The sequence below is a fragment of the Polypterus senegalus genome, chromosome 11 (genome assembly GCF_016835505.1).
Source record: "Polypterus senegalus isolate Bchr_013 chromosome 11, ASM1683550v1, whole genome shotgun sequence".
NCBI lineage: Eukaryota > Metazoa > Chordata > Cladistia > Polypteriformes > Polypteridae > Polypterus > Polypterus senegalus.
The window spans coordinates 65287717-65311978 of record NC_053164.1 but is presented as its reverse complement, the minus strand read 5'-3'; the positions used below and the strand labels follow the sequence as shown (position 1 = coordinate 65311978).

General features: G+C 37.5%; 1 protein-coding gene across 2 annotated transcripts in view; it reads left to right on the top strand.

Annotated features, from left to right (window-relative positions):
• Positions 1-24262, top strand: part of LOC120539113 (lithostathine-1-beta-like) — a 75907-nt gene that overhangs the window by 19024 nt on the left and 32621 nt on the right. Inside the window, exons 5-7 of one of the 2 annotated variants that reach the window (XM_039768884.1) lie at positions 3443-3472; positions 14327-14368; positions 22039-22113. In XM_039768884.1, coding sequence (XP_039624818.1) covers positions 3443-3472; positions 14327-14368; positions 22039-22113 — 147 coding nt within the window. The remainder of the gene's footprint in view (positions 1-3442; positions 3473-14326; positions 14369-22038; positions 22114-24262) is intronic. The other variant, XM_039768882.1, reaches the window with a different exon arrangement.

The window sequence follows — 24262 nt, the reverse complement described above, 5'->3', positions numbered from 1 at the left end:
TACAAAGATATGTGAGGTTTGTAGATACCCTGTAGGACATAATCCAGTATAATGGGTTACATTTGAAATATGAACAGGATATACATCTTTAAACCAGGAGTGTCAAATATCACCATAAAATCCACAGTATGTTAATGGAAAGAAGTGACATGCAACTCCATCAGTTTGGAAGACTTCATTTTATAATCTTGGCCTTCTTGAACTCTTCACATCCGGGATAAAGAATTTCTCCAGTTCTACTATCCAAACCTGTGTACAGTTATTAAAGGAATGGCTGGGGGTTACTCCATAAAGTGGTTTCTCCTTTTCACTCTTTTATCTCTTTTTATCTTGTCTATGCTGTGTAACCCAGTTCTCCCTTTAACTCCATAACTGCTCTCTCATTTAATGTGAAAAGCACCTGCTGCCATTGTCATGGCTGTCTAGTAGAAATAACAGTGACCTCTTTTCTTGAAAATTGGCACACTTGTTCTAAAGGAAATGTGTTAGGACAGTTACATTTTCATTGAGATATTCTGAATGGAGAAAATATTTGAAAATTCAAAAACTCACATAGAAAAGCATTGGCAAATTTTAAAACTCATCTATCCTAATTCAAAGAACCATTCTGTCTGACTCCAATTACATGTTAATTTTGGTTTGAAATTTACCTTTAGGAACGTTATTCCTAACTTTTAAATGTTGTGTATTTTCCTGTTTTACTAATTTGACAGCCACTCCTGATGTCAAAACAGTGAAATGCTGGCTAAATTGTACACACTGCAGCCACTTGTACCTGGCACTTCCCATAGAAGTAGGTACTTGTGCAAACCTCTGTAGGAGCAGCTCACTTCTCCTGCTGCTTAAAATTGTACTGAGTAAATTATAAGATCTCCATTACTGTAAAAGTAAAAATGCTTTAAAAAAAAATTAACTTATGTAGAAAAGAATGGAAGGGGAAAAGAGCTCCCACGCCGTGTGTGGGTGACATGTTATGCATAGTGTGTAGTACTTAGTGTTTATGTTGCACGAAAAACCAACTAACTGCTATGTCATTTGCACACTGCATCGGTGCCTCTACAGTTCAAAAGATCATTCTTGTTTGAACATGCTCCCCAGCAAGAGATTTTTCAGAGATGGTTAATATAACAATATTTTAGCAAAAATGCATGTGTTTGGAATTTTGTAATCATAGAACTGGATATCTGACATGCCCAGAATGCAGCGCAAGTAAACTTAGAAATTTTACATGAACATCCTGATATTGTTTTGTGTTTGTTCAGCATTGGTCTCCACCCGAAACCTATGTTATCAAGAAATGTAGTATTTTCATTCTCCATAAAAAAAAAAAAAATTAATACAAACAACACGGAGTAAGTAACTGATACAAAACATAATTTGGATGGAGTATTCCTTTTAAGAAATTTGGAGGACAATTAGCTGTAAACCCACCACAAGCATTATCTGATAATATACTGCTCACAAAAATTAAAGGAACACTTTAAAAAAACACATTAGATACATCAGATCTCAATATGAAGTTGGATATCTATACAAATAACGACAGGGCAATGTCTTAGGAACAAAAGGATGCCAAGTCTTTTAATGGAAATAAAAGTTTTCTGCCTACAGAGGGCTCAATTGTGTAGACACCCTAAAATCAGAGTGAAATGAAGATGTGGCAGGCTAGTCCATTTTTTCAAAACTTAATTTCTGCTACTCAAAATGCTTTTCAGTATCTTGTGTGGCCCCCACGAGCTTGTATGCATGCTTGACAACGTCGGGGCATGCTCCTAATGAGATGACGGATGGTGTCTTGTGGCATTCCCTCCCAGATCTGTATGAGGGCATCCCTGAGCTGTTGTACAGTCTGAGGAGCAACATGGCGGCGCCTAATGGACCGAAACATAATGTCCCACAGATGTTCTATTGGGTTTAAGTCAGGGGATCGTGAAGGCCATTCAATTGTTTCAATTCCTTCATCCTCCAGGTACTGCCTGCATACTCTTGCCACATGAGGCCGGGCATTGTCGTGCATTAGGAGGAAACCAGGACCTACTGCACCAGCGTAGGGTCTGACAATGGGTTCAAGGATTTCATCTCGATACCTTATGGCAGTCAGAGCACCATTTCCTACGCAGTAGATGTCTGCGTCCCTCCATGGATATGCCATCCCAGACCATCACTGACCCACCACCAAACCTGTCATGTTGAACGACGTTGCAGGCAGCATATCGTTCTCCTTGTCTTCTCCAGACTCTTTCACGTCTATCACAGCTGCTCAGGGTGAACCTGCTCTCGTCTGTAAAAAGTACAGGGCGCCAGTGGCGGACTTGCCAATTCTGGCGTTCTTGAGCAAATGCCAGTCGAGCTCCATGGTGCTGGGCAGTGAGCACAGGGCCAACTACAGGACATCAGGCCCTCAGGCCATTTTCATGAAGTCTGTTCCTGATTGTTTGGGTAGAGACATTCACACCACTGTCCCTCTGGAGGTCATTCTGTAGGGCACGAGCAGTGCTCAGCCTGTTCCGCCTTGCACAAAGGAGCAGGTATCGGTCCTGCTGATGGGTTGAGGACCTTCTACGGCCCTGTCCAGCTCTCCGAGAATAACAGCCAGTCTCCTGAAATCTCCTCCATGTTCTGGAGATTGTGCTGGGAGACACATTAAACCTTCTTGCTGCAGCACGTGTGGATGTGCCATCCTGGAGAAGTTGGACAACCTGTGCAACTTCTGTAGGGTTAAGGAATCGCCTCATACTGCCAGTAGAGATGATTACTCAAGCCAAAACTAGCACGAGTGGAAAACCAGCCAAAAAAGATCAAGAGGGAGAAACTTGAAATGACCTCCACATGTAAAACCAGTCCTGTTTTGAGGGTTTTCTAATTGTTGCCACTTTAGTGCACCTGTCGTTAAGTCCATGAACACCAATATAGCTGAAAGTGATTAACAAATGACCTCAGCTGCTTAACCAACCAGAAAATTATCAGACAGGTTTAATTGATTTCATGCCAGGCCCAATAAAAAAAGTGTTCCTTTAATTTTTGTGAGCAGTGTAGTAAATGAATCGATGCAATTATTGGAATCTATTGTCTTTTAAAACCATTTCATCCAAATCAGACCTATTTGGGCTTGTATTTTAACTACACTATATTTTAAAATCCTATTTGAAAACATGTATTTTATATACTCTAGTAAGACATGCAATTATATTCAATTTTCACAGTTATTATGAATTAGATTTATTGTTATAAAACTATTTTGAAATGAACAAAATGTGATAATTAAGTCAAAGAATGCAACTGAAGGTTACACCATATATACATTTTCTATTTATTTATTTATGTTACCTCAGCACTTGGGGCTGTTTTGTTTTATATATTTGAAATCACTGACTCTTTTTAGTACAGTAAACTCTTCAAAATATTATGAAAAACTAAATTATGTTTATGTAATTCATTTTAGACTGCTGTAATGGAGACAACAGTGCAAAGGGTGAGTTTATTGTTCTAAGGCCTACGTTTCTCTAAGTTCCAAACCAGTGTTTTTATTTCGCAACCTTTTCTCAGACCTCTGACTTTCATATCTAGTTGTCTGATTGACCTTTCCACATGTCACATGTTGTGGTGGAACACCACTTTTCAAAACAACAGAAATTTTTCCAAAAATCCTGATCACCTGCAAATGCAATTTAAAATTTGGTTAAGATTTTATCTTAACCCCTGGAGATGCCATCTTATGATTTAAAGCCAAGACTGTTTTTACCATCTCTGCCCTCTTCACCTTCCTAGCACTTTTCTTCACTTGTTCATGGACTACCGTCCTATTACTGCCCTCAGCCCGTATGAGACCAGATCCCTCTTGACCATTCTTTCCTCCAGTATCCCTTTATCCCCTCAGGTTCTCTTCCTGGACTTCTCTTCTCTCTCGTCCATATCTTTTTCTCTCAGACCAAGCAGAGGCTTCTCATGAGTGCCCAGCCTTGCTAATCCTTCAGTTTGGAAGCTTTCATTTTAATTTTATCTTTATTAAACTCTTTGCATCCCTCATTAACAGCTTCTCCAGTTCTACTATTCACAACTAACTTCATGCAGGACAGTTAGATATATATTACTATATTTAAAATAATGTATTGTTTCATCCATTGTTTTCTCTGTAATGCAGCTTGTTGGTTTTACTCAGTTTTCCACACTTCTTTCTTATGCTGTGAGCTGTTCTCTGTGGGATGTTTGATTGGAAAATCTCTTGACCGAGGTTCATCTTACATTACAGGTTCTTCTGACAGCAATATATAAGTATAAGAAATTTATTTAAACCAAAGATATCATTGGAGCACATCAATACAAGGGTACTCATATTACAAATCAGGTTATGTCTTTATTAGACAAAGGCTTTATAGAGTATGAATGCAGAAGAAAATATTTAGTATATTATTAGTATATATATAATGATATTTCATTCCAAGTCTGCAGCAACTTTGAAGCCAATCACACTAAAATGAACTCATCCTGCTTACAACAGAGAAAAGGTAATATAACTAACAAGCTTAATAGACAAAAATTGTTACAGAAAGATTTTCCACTACATGTGGGAGCCAGTTCTCTCCACCCTTAACTTCAGAACTTCTGTTCTCCTTTTTTTTCTATTACCGATGTAAGGGAATTTTATTCTTTTTGATTTTATATTTTTAAACCAATAACTATTGTTTTCATATCTGTTATACATACTTCCTTAAGTTTACAAAATCACTATTCAGCCAGCAGAAGGGAGGAAACCAAGAAATGTCAGAGCTGGAATTGCAGAACCATCTGTAAAAAATGTACACTGAACAAAGAAGGTATGAAAGGACAACAGCCCCAACAGACATTCCACCAATGAACAGCCAGAGCACCCAATTAATACCAGCAGTTAGGCTGGCGAGAGCAGCATCAGCCCCAGGACCAAAGGGAATCCCATGTAAAGTGTACAAAAGTGCACATGATGTTCTACGCTTTCTGTGGAAGCAAATGAGATTGGCTTAGGAGAAAGGTGCTATATAAATAAATGATATTATTATTATTATTACTACGGGAATCATACCAAAAGCATGGCATAGAGTTGGAAGAGTTCTAATTCTGAAGAAGAAGGTATTTACAGACATCAGCCAAGGGTACGATATTATTTAGCATTTCAACTCAGAGAATGACCAAATATCTGGAGAGAAACAACTTTGTTGACAAAGCAGTCCAAAATGATGGAACCCAGGGTTTTCTGTATACCTCAAGCATACAAGCATGATTTGGCATCATATTCAGTTGGCCAAAAGAGAGAAGCAAGATCTCCATGTCATTTATTGGACCTTGCAAATGCTTTCACATTGGTTTCTCACAGTTTTATCTGGTCATCCTTTTTTAGAATACAAGAGACCATCACAAAACTTGTTAAGTCCTACTTTCAAGACATCTGGGCCGGTTCTAGACAGGCATATATGAGGGGGCAGACAGAAATGTGAAGGGGGCACATGGTGGCGCCGGAGGCGGGAAAGGGGTGGGGTGGTGGTGGGATTGGGGGTGCTGGGAATAACTGTTTTTGTCATGTAATTGGATTGCACTTTGTTAGGCCGCTACCCTAAGACCTGTCCAACTTGGGTGTCCCACCTGTAGGCTAAGTTTCTGCTGGTGTAGCTCTTAGGTTCACTGAGGCATGCAAACCCCCTGACCACGATAAGGTGGCAATCCCTTAGGAGGAAAACTGAAAAATAAAACAACAAAAAATAAAATAAAATATTCCTCATCCGATTATAATAACTAAAAACATGACATTTACCTTAATTGGATGTCCTATATCAAATATATTTGAACCCAACAGCTCCACTCTCCTTTCTCCTCAATCCACTCTACAACAACACTCTCCTGTTTCCCTTTACAAAAACTGTTACAAATTCATCCATATCCAAATTATTTGTTATGGACTTCTCACAGCTAAGATCACCAAATTCCTCTTTCTTTTATGAAACATGTTGCGATGATAGGGGGTTAGGACCCGTGACAAAGTGGAGAAGGAACTCTCAGACGATGCCTAAGACACACCAATTACCAGGGTTGTTACATACAATTTTTACAGCTCAGGAAAGGCTTCCTTGTACTCCTGCAGGAGTTTACACACAGTGGACAGTTCTGTTTCCTTTGAACATTTTTTGAGCAGCATCTGTTTTGCCACAAGAACTTTTTTCAGTCTTACAACATCTGCTACAGTGCCAGCCATCACAGCCAGAGGGTGCAACAGGGTGGGGTCTAGAAAAGTGCTAGATTTGGGTGCAAGACTAGATATGTCTCTCATCAAGTCAGTATTCTTCTGTGAAAATCTAGTTTCCATTTCTGAAATGGCCCTGTCAAGGATGTTGACCAGGGATCTTTTCAAAGACTGATGGGGGGTAAATGGTAGGGTCACCAGAGTCTGTATGGCCCAAAGTTGAGAGCACAACACTTTGACCAAGGTGTTTGCTCATTGTTCTCCTTCTCTTTGTTGGATGTGACTCATCCTTAGCAGGAAGTGACACTCTCCAACAGTCATCCTCACTGATGTTTTTTAAGGAGTCCAGTGCTGCACTAACAACCTCGGAAGCACTGCACACATCAACTGACTGAGACTGTAGAATAGCATTTGCTGGTTTCAAGACACCAAGCACCCGCACTAGGAACTTTCCAATCTCAAAGAAGTGATGCCTCTTAATTTGGCATAGCAGGCCTGATGCCTCGGTGCACAGGTCAACTGCAGCATCATCATCCTCTGTTATCTCAGATAGGATACTAAGGATTTGTTCTTGATTGTCCACAGTGTAACTTGTCAACTCAATAGTGGCTTGCCCATCTGATCTCAAGCAGCCTTTTTAGACAAGGTGCATCATGTTAATTGAGCACATAGTGGTGGTGAAAAAGTTGTAAAGTGAACTAGATAGGCTAAAAAATCTTTTGCACACGGCTCACTCTGCATGGCATGCACAACCACTAAGTGCAGTTGGTGGTTGTAGCAGTGGATGTATGGGACATATCTGTCAAGCCTCTTTTGGAGCACAGCTTGTACACCACCTCTAGCCCCACTCATCACAGAAGCACCATCATAACACTAGCTAATTATACTGTTAGCACCGTAGCCAGCATCACAAAGGTGTAACAGCATCTCAGAGGTGATGTACTCTGCATCAAGTTGTTACAAGTCAAACAACCCAATAAGATGCTTCTCTGGCATCGAATTTCTGAAAAGCCGTATTATCACAGACAAATTTTCCACATTGCACCTTTCCCTGGTCCCATCACTTTTGAGGCAAAACCCTGCAGAATCAGCACTGTCAACTTTTTTCCTGACCTCTCCAAGCACCATGTCAGCCAGTGTTTGGATAATTTCATCTTAAATATCCTTTGATGTGTATTTTGCATTTATTGGGATACCCTTAGGAATGCTTGCTAGCCTCTCATCCTTCTCTAAGGTATATTCCATCAGTTTTACAAAAATACCTGAAGCAATGTCATCATCATTACCTGCTGCATCATGTCTCAAGGTTTCTGCAGTCCCACAGATCCCTAACTCATTTACACAGAGAAACCTTATAGCACTACCAATACTCTTGACATAGTAATGGTTTTTTCAAGTTGTGTTTTACCAACCAGCATTGAATCCACAGTCCCCCCTGTGGCCTCTCTGCTTTAATGCTCAGTCCAGATGGTTGATGCATGCACATGTTTGTGGCTGGACACATGCCTCTGTAGCCCCTTGTCTCGATCAAGTGCTGCTCTACAGTTGTTAAAACCAGTTAAGGTAAAAACTACATCCCTCCTATTAACAGTGCTGCCATATTTCCGACAGGGTAAACAGAAGCATGCGTCCCGCTCAACAGAGTACTCCAGCCATGGTCGTGTGCGGTATCAGGCAGGATTGAACGATCTTAATGTTGTATCACCAAATACATGTTTGGGGTAACTACCCAGTATTGGCTGGGATGGTGTATTGCCATTTAATTCACTGGGTAGCTGAGCGGGTTGCTTTGGGGCAGCAATTGTTGGCAGAGGTACAGGAGAAGCAGTGCCTGTTGATGCCACAGGAGCAGACATGCTAGCTGCTGTCTCTGATGTACCAGCAGCAGCATCATTGCTGCTGCTATTGGTACAGGCAGGGGCAGCAACACACTTTTTAAAAGCTTGGAAAAAAGGATGCATCTCACAGCATTAACTTTACCTTTGTGAGCTGCTGGAAGCTGGGGTGGAAAGTGAATAAGCTTTACTAAAATCGCTGTGATGAAACAAGAAAACTGTTGAGTGCAGAGTTGAAAGCTGGGGCGCTGGCTTTGTGTCGGGGTCTGACAGACACACTTTTCCTCCAGTCGGCTCTATGCAGCAGACAGGCTCACAGTGGTGCTTGCGGGATCGAGAAAGAAACACTTCTCTACCAGACTAAAACTGTGAGAAGAACAATGGACTAGTCACCTATTGGCTGTACAAATATAGATGTATTTTTTAGTTGTTGTTAATTATCTCACGAGTCGCAATGATTTTAACGACAGAGATTTGCTGCTTCCTCAAAGCCTCCCGCTGTTGTGCAACTTATTTTGCTCTGCCCTGCCTACTGAGAAACCTGACACCAGGTCATTTGCATACTAACAGTGATTGGATGTTTAGCTGGGGGTAGTGTGAGTGGGGGATCTCTGCTGAGTGCTGTGTGAGCTGCGGACAAACAGTGCACGGAGGGAAAGAGCAAACAAGAGGTGAAACATATCTTCTCATTTATGCCTTTTCCAGTGGATTTTTCAGCTACTGTAGTAAATCTTGTCCATATTCAGTTTGTGAGTAATCTATTATTTTCTTTCTCAAATTCATGAAAGTTTGATTTAAGAGGGCAGGATGTTTGCTTAAGGGGGCATTGCCCCTTCTTGCCCCAGCGTAGAGCCGGCCCTGCAAGACATGCAACTCTGTTTCACTACACCATATTTTGCCACTGCATGGCAGCATCGGGAGATTTAAAAAGTGACGGGGTGTACCAGCTCCCAACTTGTTTTCACCATGGTTACACAACCAACCTGGAATAATGCCTCTGTATTATAACTAGGAAAAATGGTTGTGGCTGAAGTCAAGTTCTTGTATGCCTGAGTGCAGCAGATAAGCACGTCTGTTTTGAGCTGCACCCGAGATTTACTGCACCACTGCTGCCCACAGACATACACAAATGTGTGCCTTCAAACAAGGAGCTCTACTGCTTAATGTTCAAGCTGTAACTTTGAAAAGTGTACTTTTCTAGTACAACATTTCCAGTTTGATTGATGTCTATTTACTATCTTTTTGCACTTTAATATTTGTTTCATTTTTCTTTGATTATGCTATCATTTTTGTTTTTGCTTTCATGTTTTGTTTGAATTTACATTTTTATTTGGGTTTTTTTAATTTTTGTTTGAGTTTTCATTACTGTTAGCATTTTTTATATATTTTTTGCTCTTCAGGACCACCACAGAGCATATCTTAATCCAAGTCAGTAATGAGGAGCCCAGATCCCATTGTTCACATGTCATGCTGCCTTTATGTATTCCCCTGACTGCTTTCTTAATTAGCTCTACAAAGCTTATTTGTGAAAGTAATTTAAATGATGTTATTGTAAGTACTACATGTCTCTATAAGATGTCTTAATTTCTATGAAGCAGATAATAACATATAATAAGTACTTACAGTTTGAAAGAAAATTAAATTGCTTGTGGAAGTAGAGCATGCTCCTTTTTAAACCAGCATTAAGCTATGCCTTCAAAATTAAATGTAAGAATAAGACTGGGGTGGTGGTGGGGCTCACCTCTGCTTCCAGTATTGAACAGACATTATTGAATTAATTACCTATTTCAAAGTAAATATGTCATACTTACTGAGATTAAGTCTGTTAAATATGTTCTCGAAATCTATAACATATAGAATATATCTTATATATTGAACTCTGTATGTCCCTGCTTTAAAAACTGACCGCAAAGAACAAAAAAGCAATTGGGAAATGAGTCTACTTGTGCCCTGTTGGTGGCAAGACAAGAGATTAGCTAGCATAAAGATATTTTATCTCAGAATAAAGATAGTAAATACAAAAGTGTCTTATGTATTGTTTACTAAAAATTTCCCCAACGTTCTTCTGAAAGGTCCCTTAGTTCAACTTCAGGGGTATTATCTTTCTAACTTCAGATATCCCATTTTCTAATACTGAAATAAATATCAATTAAGAATTTGAAATGCATACTTAATAATACCTGGGGTATTTCATTTTTGCTCTTTTTGTTTAATCAAATAGTCTGTAGATTGTCACCATCGAGAAATGAGTGAGTAGAATTGAAAATAAAGAAAAGATTTACACAACTTTACTCAACAAGAAAATGTTGAGTCAGAAATGCATGAGGTGGTAGTTAAGATTTCTCCTACATTAAGCATGAATACAATTCATAACACAAATTTGTGTTCAAATAACCAATGGGAGGCTTTGATTTCAGTTTAAACAAAAGAAGATTAAGAGGAGACATGACTGATGTATTCAAAAGTATGAAGGGAATTGGTGCAGTGGGTCAAGACTGTTACTTTAAAATGAGTTCATTGAGAACACAGGGACACAGTTGGAAATTTGTTATGGGTAAATTTCGCACAAACTTTAAAGGTTTTCCTTTAAACAGAGAACCATAAACACCAAGTAATGTGGTAGACAGTAGGACTTTAGGGACTTTCAAAACTCTACTTGTTTTTTTAGAAGAATTAAGTGGATAGGACTGGTGAGCTTTGTTGGGCAGAATGGTCTGTTCTCATCTAGATTGCTCTAATGTTTTACAAATAATTCACAATATTGTTTCTGAACATGCATTACATGTCCGTACTGTTACCCATTTATTTATTTTCATATCGAACTTTGGCAGTGCATAGTCAGCGACGTGCCACTTGTGTGCATCTGTAATTTCATTCTTAAAATGTGAAGGGTTATACTGTGTTCCTCAACAAGTACTAGATTTAATAGTTCTTTCCCTCTCTATTACTGTAAGATATCCTCCTACTGTCATATTTTTCAGTTCTCAATCAGGATTCTATATTTCAGCGCCACCTTTCTCATAAACTTTGTTTAATGTTCAGCAAAATTCTCTGCTTTCTGTTTTACGTAAATGATATCTTAACATTGTCAGTTATCATCCCATTCATGAGTACGGTGTCCATTGTGGGACATAATCATTTTTCAGTTCTCCAAATCAAACATCAGTATTACTTCCTATCATGTGTCAATAGTCATTTAAAAGCTTGTCATTTTTCACTTGTTCAGTCATCAAACATCAGTATTACTCCATATCATGTATCAGTAGTCACTAATCACTGGTCATATATCACTTCTCAGTAGTCTCACTACTAACTTATCATTTGTCCAGCTGTCACTCATCAGTACTCAGTTTTCACCGATCAGGCATTAGTTGTCGTCATTCCCTGTCTTTTTTTAACTGAGTGTGTGAAATGTAGATTAGTAACATATAAAGGAGCCCTTTGGTTTATTAAATACTAGCAGAATACCCGCGCTTCGCAGCGGAGAAGTAGTGTGTTAAAGAAGTTATGAAAAAGAAAAGCAAACATTTTAAAAATAACGTAAGATGATTGTTAATGTAATTGTTTTGTCATTGATATGGGTGTTGTTGTCATATCTATCTATTTATATATATATATTTATATATATCTGTATATATATATATATATATAGCAAAATACCTCGATTGGCAGCGAGAAGTAAAAGAAAAGGAAACATTTTAATAATAACGTAACATGATTGACAATGTAATTGTTTTGTCATTGTCATGAGTGTTGCTGGTATATATATATATATATATATATATATATATATATATATATATACACACAGTTATATATATACATATATACACATACTGTATATATACACACACACATATATACATACTGTATATACACATATACATATCTACATATATACTGTATATACACATATATATACATTAGGGGTGGGACTCTATTAAAAAAATTAATCCAATTAATTAGAGGCTGTGTAAGAATTTATCTTGATTAATCGTATGTAATCGCACGTAAATTTGCCCCAAATCGCAAATGTTTTTTTTTAATTTAAAAGGGTTTTAGTGGGTGACAGAATCAAATAATAGACATGGACATGAATATTGTAAACTGAGGCTGTTTTAATTTCTGAAAAAAAGCCTTTAAACTGCATTTGAATTCAAAACAGAAACAAAAATATCATCCCTGGTTAAAATTGGGCAGACTTAAAATAAAGTGGTAGTTTAAGTACTTTAAGTACATTTTCAGAATGGTATTGTCTTTAAATAATAATAACCAAAATTTCAACATAAAGTGCAGTTTTTCTTCTTAAAAAAATAAGTCAGAAACATAAAAGGTAATTTGACCAACTTAATCTTTAAACTCTGAGTAACATTAGCCAAAATTATTTTGTACATTAGACTAAAACAGTGTGATCATTGAACATTTTATAATTAGATGTAATTAGAATTACTAACGGTCACGGAAGTCCAATGATCCCCAGTAAGAGCCACAAAGTCCGCTTTCTGTAATTCATCTAATTTTGCTTGCTTTTCAGTGTGCACAAAACCATGCTTTTATCAAGGCTTCGCTCGGGTAGTCGAAATGATCAGTCGTAGGAACACGCTTTATTCTGACTCTAACATTTTTGTAGCTGTGATGTGTGCATCAGTGTAATGGATGTACCAGGAAATCATGCATTGACAAAAGTTCCCGTTTGCTTGGAATTGAAAGTGTGATTAAATGCGTTATTTTTTTAACGCGTTATGGAGTACATGCATGGAAGCTTCTCAGCTGTGCTTGTGCTAATAAAGGGAAACATTTTAAAAATAACGTAACATGATTCTGAGTTAACCGAATATTTTTTCATACGTCCAAAACCAAGGAAATGCCAGGGTAAAATGAATCGGGTATCGCGCGTACATACTCAGTGCATCCCCTCTCGGGAATCGAACCTCGGCATTAGAGACGAAGACTCTACAATTAGCGACACAGCGTGGCTTGTCTATGCGAGAGTATGCACTGTAGATCGGGGTATATATATACATTTATATATATATACCCGCGTATCGCAGTGGAGAAGTAGAAGTTATGAAAAAGAAAAGGGAACATTTTAAAAATAACTTAACATGATTGTCAATATACAGTAATTGTTTTGTGAGTGTTATTGAATGTTGCTGTCATCAAGGATTTGATTATCATTATTTGTTTCAATCAGGGTCGTATTTGTACGATGTGTTGTGTTCAAGTTACATTCCGTGTTTGTCAATCGTTGTAAAGATAAGAGGTTTCATTCATCGATTAGTTTCTTACTGCATCAATAAACAGCTCGTCTTCCTCTTTATCTGAGATGTGACAAACTGCATGCACGGGTTTTTTACACTGACTTCCTTTAGCGGGACATTCACTTTTTCCACCGTGTGCTTTGTTTCCGCAGTAGCGCACTTATGAATATGATTGTATGTATCAGTGAAATGGCGTTTTGTGCTCATCGCTGTTTGGAGTTCTTCCTTGTTCTCTACGTACTTACGTAGGAGGCGTGATGATGTCACACGAAACTCCGCCCCCCACGGCCATCTCTAACTCAACTCCATTACATTATATGTAGAAAAATAGGTTCCAGTCATGACCCTTACGCGTAGAATTTCGAAATGAAACCTGCCCAACTTTTGTAAGTAAGCTGTAAGGAATAAGCCTGCCAAATTTCAGCCTTCTACCTACACGGGAAGTTGGAGAATTAGTGATGAGTCAGTGAGTGAGTGAGTGAGTCAGTGAGTGAGTGAGTGAGGGCTTTGCCTTTTATTAGTATAGATCAATCAAACACTTTCTATTTGTTACCAATCCTGTATGTGCCGTTGTGTTATTAATGATAGGCGATCATTGTAAATAAAATTTGGATTTATTTATGAGTTGGCAAAATCAGACAGTTGTGAGGTAAAAATATGCTTCCTATCTCCTAAATACAAATTAATGTAGTGTACACACGAGATAATCTCTCATACATATGAGTTACTATGTCATACGTAGGATATAATAATCTTATTAATCCTGAACCATAATGTTCATGGCATGTGAAAGCATCTGCTGAAGGTGAATTAATAGTTCAGCGGTTATTTGTAATGAACAACTGGTTGGGAACAACTAAATTATGCCCTTCTTAGTACAGTAGTCTCTTCCTTCTAACACAAACTCTTCACAATGCTGTATATCTAATAGCCCAACTCTCATTCTTACTCATTAAGTGTTATGTAGAGTTTCATGAAATCAACAAATTATGAGAAAACAATTTTATATTTTTGTATTTTAGCCAATTCAAGGGACAACTGCGATACAAATGGAAACAATTTTGGTAAGTTTATTATATATTTTTAAATCCTAATAAGGAAGACTCACTGATTTTTTTTAACATTTTTCAAAGGATGGTTTAGTTGACTGAGACATTTCTTTTTTTTCTTCACTGTTCCCTTCAGGCACCTACTCTGTCTTTAAAACTTTACGCATTTATTAGAAGGTATAATTAAATGTCTCTTGTCCTTTATAGCATTGATAGAGCTGTCTACATTCACTCTCCTAGGCTTTTATGTTGCTATTTTTCTTTGCACCATTCCCTTGAGATGACCTCCTACTTCTGTGACCAATGACTGCTTTCTTTTGCATGTTGTGATGACAGCCACTAAATTTCTTAGGACATTGCTGACTTGAATTGTACAGGAGGATTGATAAAGTGTACTTATATGTCCTTTATATTTTGTACAATTTGTACATAGGTGTTTGTAGTTTGTAGATGCCCTGCAGAGCCTAATTCAGTGTAATGAGTTTGCTGTTTATTGTAGAAGGCACATGAACAGTATAGTTTCGAAAATGGCACTAAAATGACTTTAAGACTAAGCAGAATTCTTTAAACCAGGGGTGTCAATCTTGGCTTCTGGAGGGCTGTAGTGGGTACAGGTTTTCATTGTAGCCACTTCCTTAATTAGTAACCAACTGCTGCTGTTTACACTAAAAGCTGAATGTCTGATGCCAATTGCTAATGTGTGCTTAAATATCTAATTATTTCATCAGCAAGCATGTCACCCTCCTGTCCTCCCTTGATTTTTCCTAAATTGCTGCATTGCAACTTCCAATGTTATTGTAATACTAAAATTGTATTTTCAAAATGAGATTGGTATTTTTCTTTAATTCTGTACACCAAAGACTCCCTATTAATAACATAAACAACACCATTGCATATTGGCAATAAGGTGTGAACTGTTATTTTTCTCCTCCGACTTGCACTTGACTGCATTTGCACATTGTATTTTACCTCAACAAATCCTATCCTGCTGCTGCAATTGATATTACTGAACATTGTTGCCCAGATGTTAATAGCTCTCTGTCTTCTGCAGACAACTAGAAAATAATCACAAAAATATCACACTTATAATCACTCCCAAATAAACAAATATCAGAAACATGGTACACTATGTGTAAAACTACATCATGTATGATACGTAAAGGCAGATATAACCATTGAGGAACAGTTATTCCAAATGAAATCTTGATGCCTTTTCACACAGTAAATGTCAAACAAATCCAACTATTCTGGTGGCAAATTTTGGATAGCTTCTGATAAAGTTAACAAATACATGGTATACTAAATAATATTCCCTATTTGCGACAAAATTTATTTCTCGATTCTGGTGATTATTCCTTAATAATTTTGGTTGTTCCATAAATTTGTTTTCAGGTTACCACTCTGAATCTAATGTGTAAACTAAAAGAGTTTATCAATATTTGGAAAAATGTCTTAGATTTACTGCTGAATCATTTCAAGATCAACGGAGCAAGGCTGTCCCTTTAGCAGAGTTAACAAGGAGTACTTTGTATCACTCTTTGATAAAAATGATACCCCCTGAATGTTCACATTCGTTTAAGCCAAATCTATTAAATCTTGCGTCTATGTCATCTTTTGTTCCTAGTCTAGTAGAGTACCTGGCTAAGCTGAAAGATACTTGGGAGCGGTTTAGGGAGAATCTGCAGACAGCAAGAAATCCTCCCAAGTGGTTTAAGGATTGTCAGCATCAGAAACCCCTAGAGTTTAGGGCCGGACATAACGTGTGGCTTGTCATGCATGACATCTACCTGAGTGTTCCATCCCATAAGCTGATTAAATGGTTTATATAGCCATATATCATTTTAAAATGTATTGATCATTTCTTATAAATTAGTTCTCCAAGCACGTTTTAGAATTTGTTTAATCTTAAAGTTTGTAGATTAAATCCTGTGCATTCTACCCTGTATTTTCAGTCTGTCATATTGCTGACACCTGTGCAGGTAGATATTAATTATAACAATAATTGTAAGTTTTTGGATTCTTCCTGTAGAGCGGTGACTATGAAATACCTTATTGATTGGCATGGATATGATGCCTCATGGGCTCCTTATCATTATCTAAATAGTCTGTATAACTTAAAAATGCATTTATCTTTAAATAAATTTTTCTTTGGGTTTTTGAAGGTGTTTTTGTGGGGTTTATTAAATAGAGAATTATATTCTTTTCTGGTTTCTAGATAGAGTATTTCACTAAGTCATTTTTTATTTTCTATAGTAATTGTAGTTACTGTGATAACAGCTTGTTTTTTTGCAGGTTTGTTGCCTAGTCAGTCACTAGGAGTGTGGCCTCAGAGGAAGCGTGATAATGTGTCGTTCATACGGTGGTATAAAGGTCAACATCTAAGTTTGCAACATTCAAGGGTGTGGATGTTAAAGAAACCTTTGCTTTACAACTTACTCTATTTAAAAAGTTAACGTCTTTTTATCTTTTATAAAGATTTCAAGCAGCAGCCTTTGTCAGAAGCTCCATGTTTTCTCTGTTTTTCTTTTTGTTTATGAATTTGTTTTACTTGTTACTAGTTTTCATTAAGGTTTGCTTTGATCTGTATTATCACTGATATTAGCCACTACAAATCAAATAGATACATTTTGAAATTCACCAATTATCTGCTGCATGTTTCAATTGCTTTTTGGGCAAGGTACAAACTTGGGGAAACCACTGGGAGAACAAAGAGGATCTGAAGATTACCACATGTCTGAAATACCTGATAACAAAAGAAATACTGAGAAATTAAAAGCGAGGTGTATTAAATGCTCCTGTAATCAGCTATTAGCTATGCAGCCATGAATATGCTTAAATAGCTCCATTTTACTCTGAAAAACAAGAGGTCAAACAGCAAACAGTAAGATGGCAAGGAATCAGAATCAGTCTGCCATTCATTGTAAAGAGCAATGTTTGATCGCTCTCAAATAAGATGAATGAGCTGTCTGCTCTCATAGCGGGTCATGACACGTACAGGTACTGCGGCATTGCAGGTATTATGGAGAGTTGGCCTAAGCCTATGTCACATCAGATGACTTTTGCAGCGATTTTCAGTCTTAGCCTTCATTTACATAATTTTTGCCAGTCAGAGGCAGTTGGTGATGTGCTCCTGTAAAACCTAATGTGCCATACCTATGGACTGAGGCCAAATAGTTTGAGACTGGCTAGGATAAAATGAAACATGTCTGATTTTTCTCTTTAGTTGAAAGGGAGGACTCTTTGCATTCGAGGACTGAGAACCAGTAAGTGTTTTGCAGGCAGTAGAATGTAGCAATGAGGAGGCTGAACGCACTATAGCTATTAGCTCTTCACAAAGCATCATACGTGCTGGCTCCATCACGCAACATGGGGGCTGTTGACATCAAAAATAAAAGAGAAGCTCATCTGTTTGATATTTCAAATTTTATGTACCATAACAGAATGGAAAAAAGAAGTAAAAGGCAGAGATTGCTGTTGAACTCACTGCAGCTATTAACACTTCATAGAGTGCCAGCTCCATCAGGCAGCATGCTATTGGCTGTCAGAAATGGAGTAAGCACAATTATGCTGGAAGATTGATGCCCTGTCGGTAAATGTGAAATGGACTGTGATTTTCAGTCATGTAATTTGACATGGTGCCGTGATGACATCATTGATTAGCAAATCTGACACAATTCACAACAAAAAGTCACGTAATGCCACACTGGTCTTAAACCCGGTATACCTCACACTATTTAACATTTGACAAATTTCATCTCATTTGAATAGACAGAGAACCATTGCAGTTTGGAGAAAAGGTCATGAGGGAGTCTGGTCACCTACGTGAATGAGGAATGGTGTTAAAGGGAGCATACTGTCTTTAAAACTAAAATTTCTCATTAAGACTGAAATTCTGTCTGTTGGAGTCCATCCTTGTTATTTGCCTAGGGAGACAAGTTACAGCATTCTTTTTAACGTTTATATTCTTTCCTCTGTAGACTCAGCAACAGAAATGATTCACTCTCTTGCCAACACCCTAATGATGAATCATTCTGACCCTGTAATCATATGTGGTGACTTCAACCATATGGATTTGAAAGAAACAATGACAAACTTCTATAAGTGTTTGTGATACTCATGATGGTTTGCCATACAACTGTGTAGATTAGTCTAGTTCCTCCACGTATGAAATTTGCAGTGAGGGATATGCTGGCCTCAATTTATCATAATATTTATGTGATTCAAAACAACCTTTAAACAATGCTGTTAGCACATCACAGAGAGCTTTCAATTCTATGATACAAAAATGTAATAAATATACGTCATGTCACTGTCAGCCCTACTATAACCTGTGAAACAAACAGACTGAGATCACTGACAGTTAAAACACGTATAACAAAGGGGAAGACAGACAGACAGACACACGGCTTGTTAGGTGAAGGGATTAGTTTGAAATGTTGAAACAAAACGTTCCTTGAATCAAGTGACTAAGTTAAGTGACCATTCATACTCTCCTTTCAAAACTCATCATATCTTTATGTTGTACCTGTAATTCAGAATTTTTATTTCTCAAAGGTTCACTAAAGCCTACACTAAACTGTATGCCTCAGCAATATACCTCTGGAATGGATTCCCTGCTTTCAAAGAGAATTGTTTTATTAACGAGAAGTAGACATTCTAATTTTCTATTTCAGTAATATTAATATGAAAAATATGCATGAATAGAAACAAAAACATTTACTGTTTTTATTAAATACGGTATGTCTCTTCTGTCATTATGGTAATAATCCTCTTCTTGGGTCCCAATATGGAACCAATTTTCTTATTTGGGTCCTCCCATAAAAACATTTATTAACATCTGGTCTGACCATATTTGCATTTGTCTATTATTCAGACATTGTTGAAGATCAAACTTCATTTTTATCAGTATTTATATCAGATATTAAAGCAACTCCAAAGGGTTTGCAAACTCATTTTTTGAAACTATACTTCCATTCTGTCTTCCAGACCTTTCTGTTGAATTCTTTATCTGACCTTTTCTCAGACTTTCTACTACTGTCGAACCCACCCATCTTACACAAAATCCTTTGACTTTAAAACAGGGTCTTTGTGTCCGAACTGCCTCTTTTAAGTTTTTAGCTGATGTTGAGTGTTGAAAAGGCCTGGTTTGCTGTTATGAAAAGTGAAGAGGTGCCACCAACACAGGTGTAATTTCCCCCTTTTCTCACACCCACTCCTGACACCAGCCATGAGTAATCATATTTATGTGAGACATGGTTGCAAATGAAAACTATGAACACTCTACAGAAGACTTTCAGATTTGGGTGGATACAAAGAGTAAATTATAATTATACAACCTAAGATACAATTTCATTGCTGTATAATCTGCCAACCAAAAACAATGTTGATCCCATCATTTTTACTAATTCTAACATTGTGACAGGAACTCTGCCTGTATATAGCCTTTTACACGGCTCACAGCAGCCATTGACTTTTCATGCTTATTTTGCTGACTGTCCAGTTTAACAGAACTAAAGTTACTTTTCTATTTCTAAAATTGGAGACTCCCAACCTGTTTCTGTCCTTTAATCTTGCTCATAGTGTCATAAATGATCTCATCAGAACTTTGCCTGTACCAAAGAAAGCTGCTGCTCATCAGATAAACTATTTTAATTAGTAAAAAGAAGAATATTTTGCCTTATTTAGAAAAAAAAATCAAAGAAAGAAAAAAAATGACTTCAAGAGTAACCCTTAGAAGGGCTTATATGAGGGTGCCTTATCATTAAGGGAGCTAGTAAGGTATTTTAGTCTTGGGATGTTCATATGTTAGACATCTGGCAGAATCTTGTTGGGGGGCCCCAAAGTGCAAGTGATAGAAAATTAAAATGCTAAAAATGTGAGGAGTACTAGCACTAAGAGGTGACATGTGCAAAATCAGAGGGGTGGCAGCATTAACAATTAAAAATCATACGAATCTGGAGGCCTGGAGCATTAAGAAGGGTCTCTTACAAAACCAGCACCAATTGAACAAATTCAAAATTAGGGAAGAATGATGGTTGGTGGAAAGTTGTTAGAACACATCATGTGGCTTTGGTGACAAATTTCTTTGCATTTTACTACAGTATGTGTCAGTACTGGAGAGAAACATTTAAAAATTTGGTGTTGTCACTGATTCTATCATTCCAGTTTAATAAAATAAGCTACAGTTATATTGATATGGGCATTGCTAGCGGTATCCATTCATCAAGTTGGGTAATAGCTGAAGAAATATAGAAACCAATCATAGTTTGAATGTTTTCTCTTCTCATGCTCACTTATAATGGGTTGAAACATCTTTTTGAGCTGTTATATGAAATTCTGACACCAAACTTGCATTCTCACCACCCGCACACAATATTCAGAACTCTGACGGCCAAAGCAGGAATTTGCATGCTTGTCTCATTTTGCTGACCAATTTAGTTATTCCATCTCTTTACATTCGAAACAATCAATAAGAGAGTATCTGTGTGTTTGAGAAATCTATCCTAAAATAATTGCATTTTAATTGCAGGAGTGTTTCCCTGCCTATTATCGTGAGTTTTCCAAAAGTGTATGGCAAGAGGTGTGTGCACATTCACAATAATTTGGGGAGAATACTGGTGAGGCAGTAGAATCTGTGGCACCCCCTTATGGTGACAGATGGTGTATTCGGTAGAATTTTCTGGCTGTCTGGTTGCCAGGACCGGCAAAATAAAATTGTTTTAGCAAAATCCCATGACTAGCACAGGAAGACAGTTCCGGGTGCAAGTAAATGTTTTTTAAATTCACAAAATACCTTTTTGCAATCCACATCACAATGTTCAATTCACGATTCATCTCCTCCAGGTGAGCCTCGCCCTTTGCTTCCCAACTCTGACTCAACTAGGGAAGGCTGGATGGCTTCCTCTTATGTTGAATCCAGAAGTACTTCCAGTGCCAGGGCAGAGCCCATTGGGAACACTTCTGGGTCAAGTCCTTCTCTCTGCAGTACCCTTAGGCGGTAAGCAAGGAACCCTACAGAGTTGTCCCTCAGGACTACAAATATCATGGGCCCCTGTGGGTGCCAATACTGAGTAAACGGAGCAATGCCATCTACTGTACTTGGAGACGAACCACTCCTGATAAAAAACTCCCCCCATCCTTTAATTTCCCCCTAGAGCTGCGATAATAATCCAGGCCTATCGTGGGTAAGTTATACCTGTTCTCATGTTGTCCTTCCCTTTATGGCATCTCAGCCAGGCAAGGATCCACCTTCTGACCCAGTCGGGATGCCACTCCATCCACCATGGTGCTTACATTATCTTTTCCATATTTTAAACTTCACCATTTAATGCTATCACCCCTCAGACATTGGTGCACATCACCTCTTTTAATTGTCTATAGCACTTGCACTTGATGGTTATAAACAATTGTATTTGAGCTTAATTATTATTGAATTATTATCAAAACAACACTGCGCAATAATTATTTAATGTAATTTATTGAATTCTGTTTAATAGTTTGAATTTAATTTGTAGTATTAATTTCAGAAGTAATATTTTAAACACTCTTTTATGATCTATTACCATTCCCTAATATTGTATTTTTAGGGCTAATGCAATGCCAAGAGATGCCCCCATGATAATATTTATATTCAAATTTTTTACTTTGTGAACAATTATGAATTGTTTTTCTCAATTCTGTTTCAGAGCTTCTTTCATCATCTGGCAACAATTACATACGTAGTATCTTCTCAGTGGATAATGGTGATTCTTCTCAAACAGGTAGATACATGCACAAAAACATTACTGATGGAAGGTTTAAAGAGCAAAACCTATATGAAGGACCATAGAGAGATTGGCATATCTTGGGCATCTTGGTCTGGTTCCTGCCTTGTGCCTAGTGTTGCTGCAAATGGCCCTGGCTTCACAACTCTGGACTGGATTAAGCAGGTTTTGGAATTTTTGTTTTACAGTATAATATAAAGAGTGCTGTGATCAGGTGTGTCACAAGTTCAATTTTCTTTCTCAGTATTCAGTTAATAAGTTATTAGAATACACATCCTGATGTTAAGGAATCAATGACTCATGTCACAAATAATCATTAATAAATTAGAGCAAAGCAGCAGGGATCATTTTGTTTTAGATTTTGGATTCTTCAGCATGATTTTTCAGATAAAAGTTTTACTGTATTTTAAGTGTGTTTTTTGTGGCAACAGCTCGCCTTCCTGTTACGTTTTTGTTTTCAAGGACTTTATCAATAAAATAATGATAAACATTAACAGCAAGAAGAGAAACTTTAGTCAAATTATACTCAATATGGAAGTACTTGATGAGCTCCTAATAATACTGACCTGAAACTACTTGTGGAGTTATCACTTAAACCACTTCTGGGATCAGGAATGCCTCCTGGTTCAATTCTACAAGAGTTCTGTCTCGTAAGTCAAGGCGTCCACTAGAATCCTGTCCCAGTTACCCGTTAAAACGGACAGACACCCTCTAGGCAGCCTTCCATCATAATAATTATCAAGTGGCCACATATAAAATAATGAGCCTCCCTGCTGTCACCTATTGAAATGGAGAACTCCTACAGTTCTACCCATCAGTCTCATTTTCCTTATACATTATTTCTGTGCTCTTTAAGTTATTGTCTTTGAAGCATTCCTTATAAACATATGTTGTAACAGCCCACAGTAGTAGTCCTTTCAGTTTCCCAACTAACTTTTTTTACTTGCAACTTTGGTTGAACTTCACATAATATGGGATTTTCTTTCATAGTTTATAGGAAATTACTTTAGACTTTTTCAAAGCACATACAGTTAAAAATAGAAGCTCCTCAATATTGTGTTCTTTATTCCTTTTATTTTATATAACAATGATCAATGTCATGTAATGTCACTTACTAATCCACTTAATACAGAACAGGGTCATGGGGGCTTGAACCTATCCCAGCTAGCATAGAACACAAGGCAGGGACAGGGCCAGTCCATCACAAACAAACACGTACGCTATGGCCAAACTGGCATTTCCCATCCACCTGACCTGCATGTTTTTTCCACATTTGGAGGAAACGGAGCACCTGGTGGAAACTCACACAGACACAGGTAGAACATGCAAACACTGCACAGGGAGGACCCTGAACGTGAACAATGGCCTCTTACTGTGAGGCACCAGACTACCAATGCACCACTGTGCCGCCCATTGATCAATGTTCAGTTATTAAGTATGCAGGTGATATTATGGTGATAGGACACATATACAGTATGGAGATGATAAAAGCCATTACTAAATTATCTACATGATTTAATATACTGCAACCATCTTTCAATAGCATTGTTAAAAATACTGTGACTTTCGCAAATAGACATCTTTATGTTCTCTCTCATAGTTCTTCAAGAGAAGGTAGAAATGGTGTCTGATTTTAAATATATGGAGAATGTATTTATAATATTATAATTAGAATATTATTTATAAAGGCAATCAATGCCTTTTTTAATATAAAGTCAAGACAAAGATCTCATGCGTTATACAGATTTACTCTTTCCTCTACAGTATGTCATTCAAATAGTTGATTACATTATTTTGTTTTGTTGTTCATCTATAACTCCACCTCTCATCAAACCAGCATAGTTCATTTTATGGTCAGAGGGTGAGAGCATTTTTTGACTATATTTAGCATGGAGCAAAACTAAACCTTGGGCAGGATTGATGCCATTTCATCATCATTCATTATCAGTTGCTTAACCACCTCTGAAGACTGGCTTAAAATCCCAACCACACAATCTGCAGGATTTGTTTGTGCTCCAATGTCCACATGGGTTTTTCTCCAGATACCTCTCCCTACCCTGACCCTAAAGTGGATTAACTGGGTTCAAAAAATGAACGGACAGGCTCAAATACTAAAAAAAAAGATATGGCAATACTTTTTAATTAT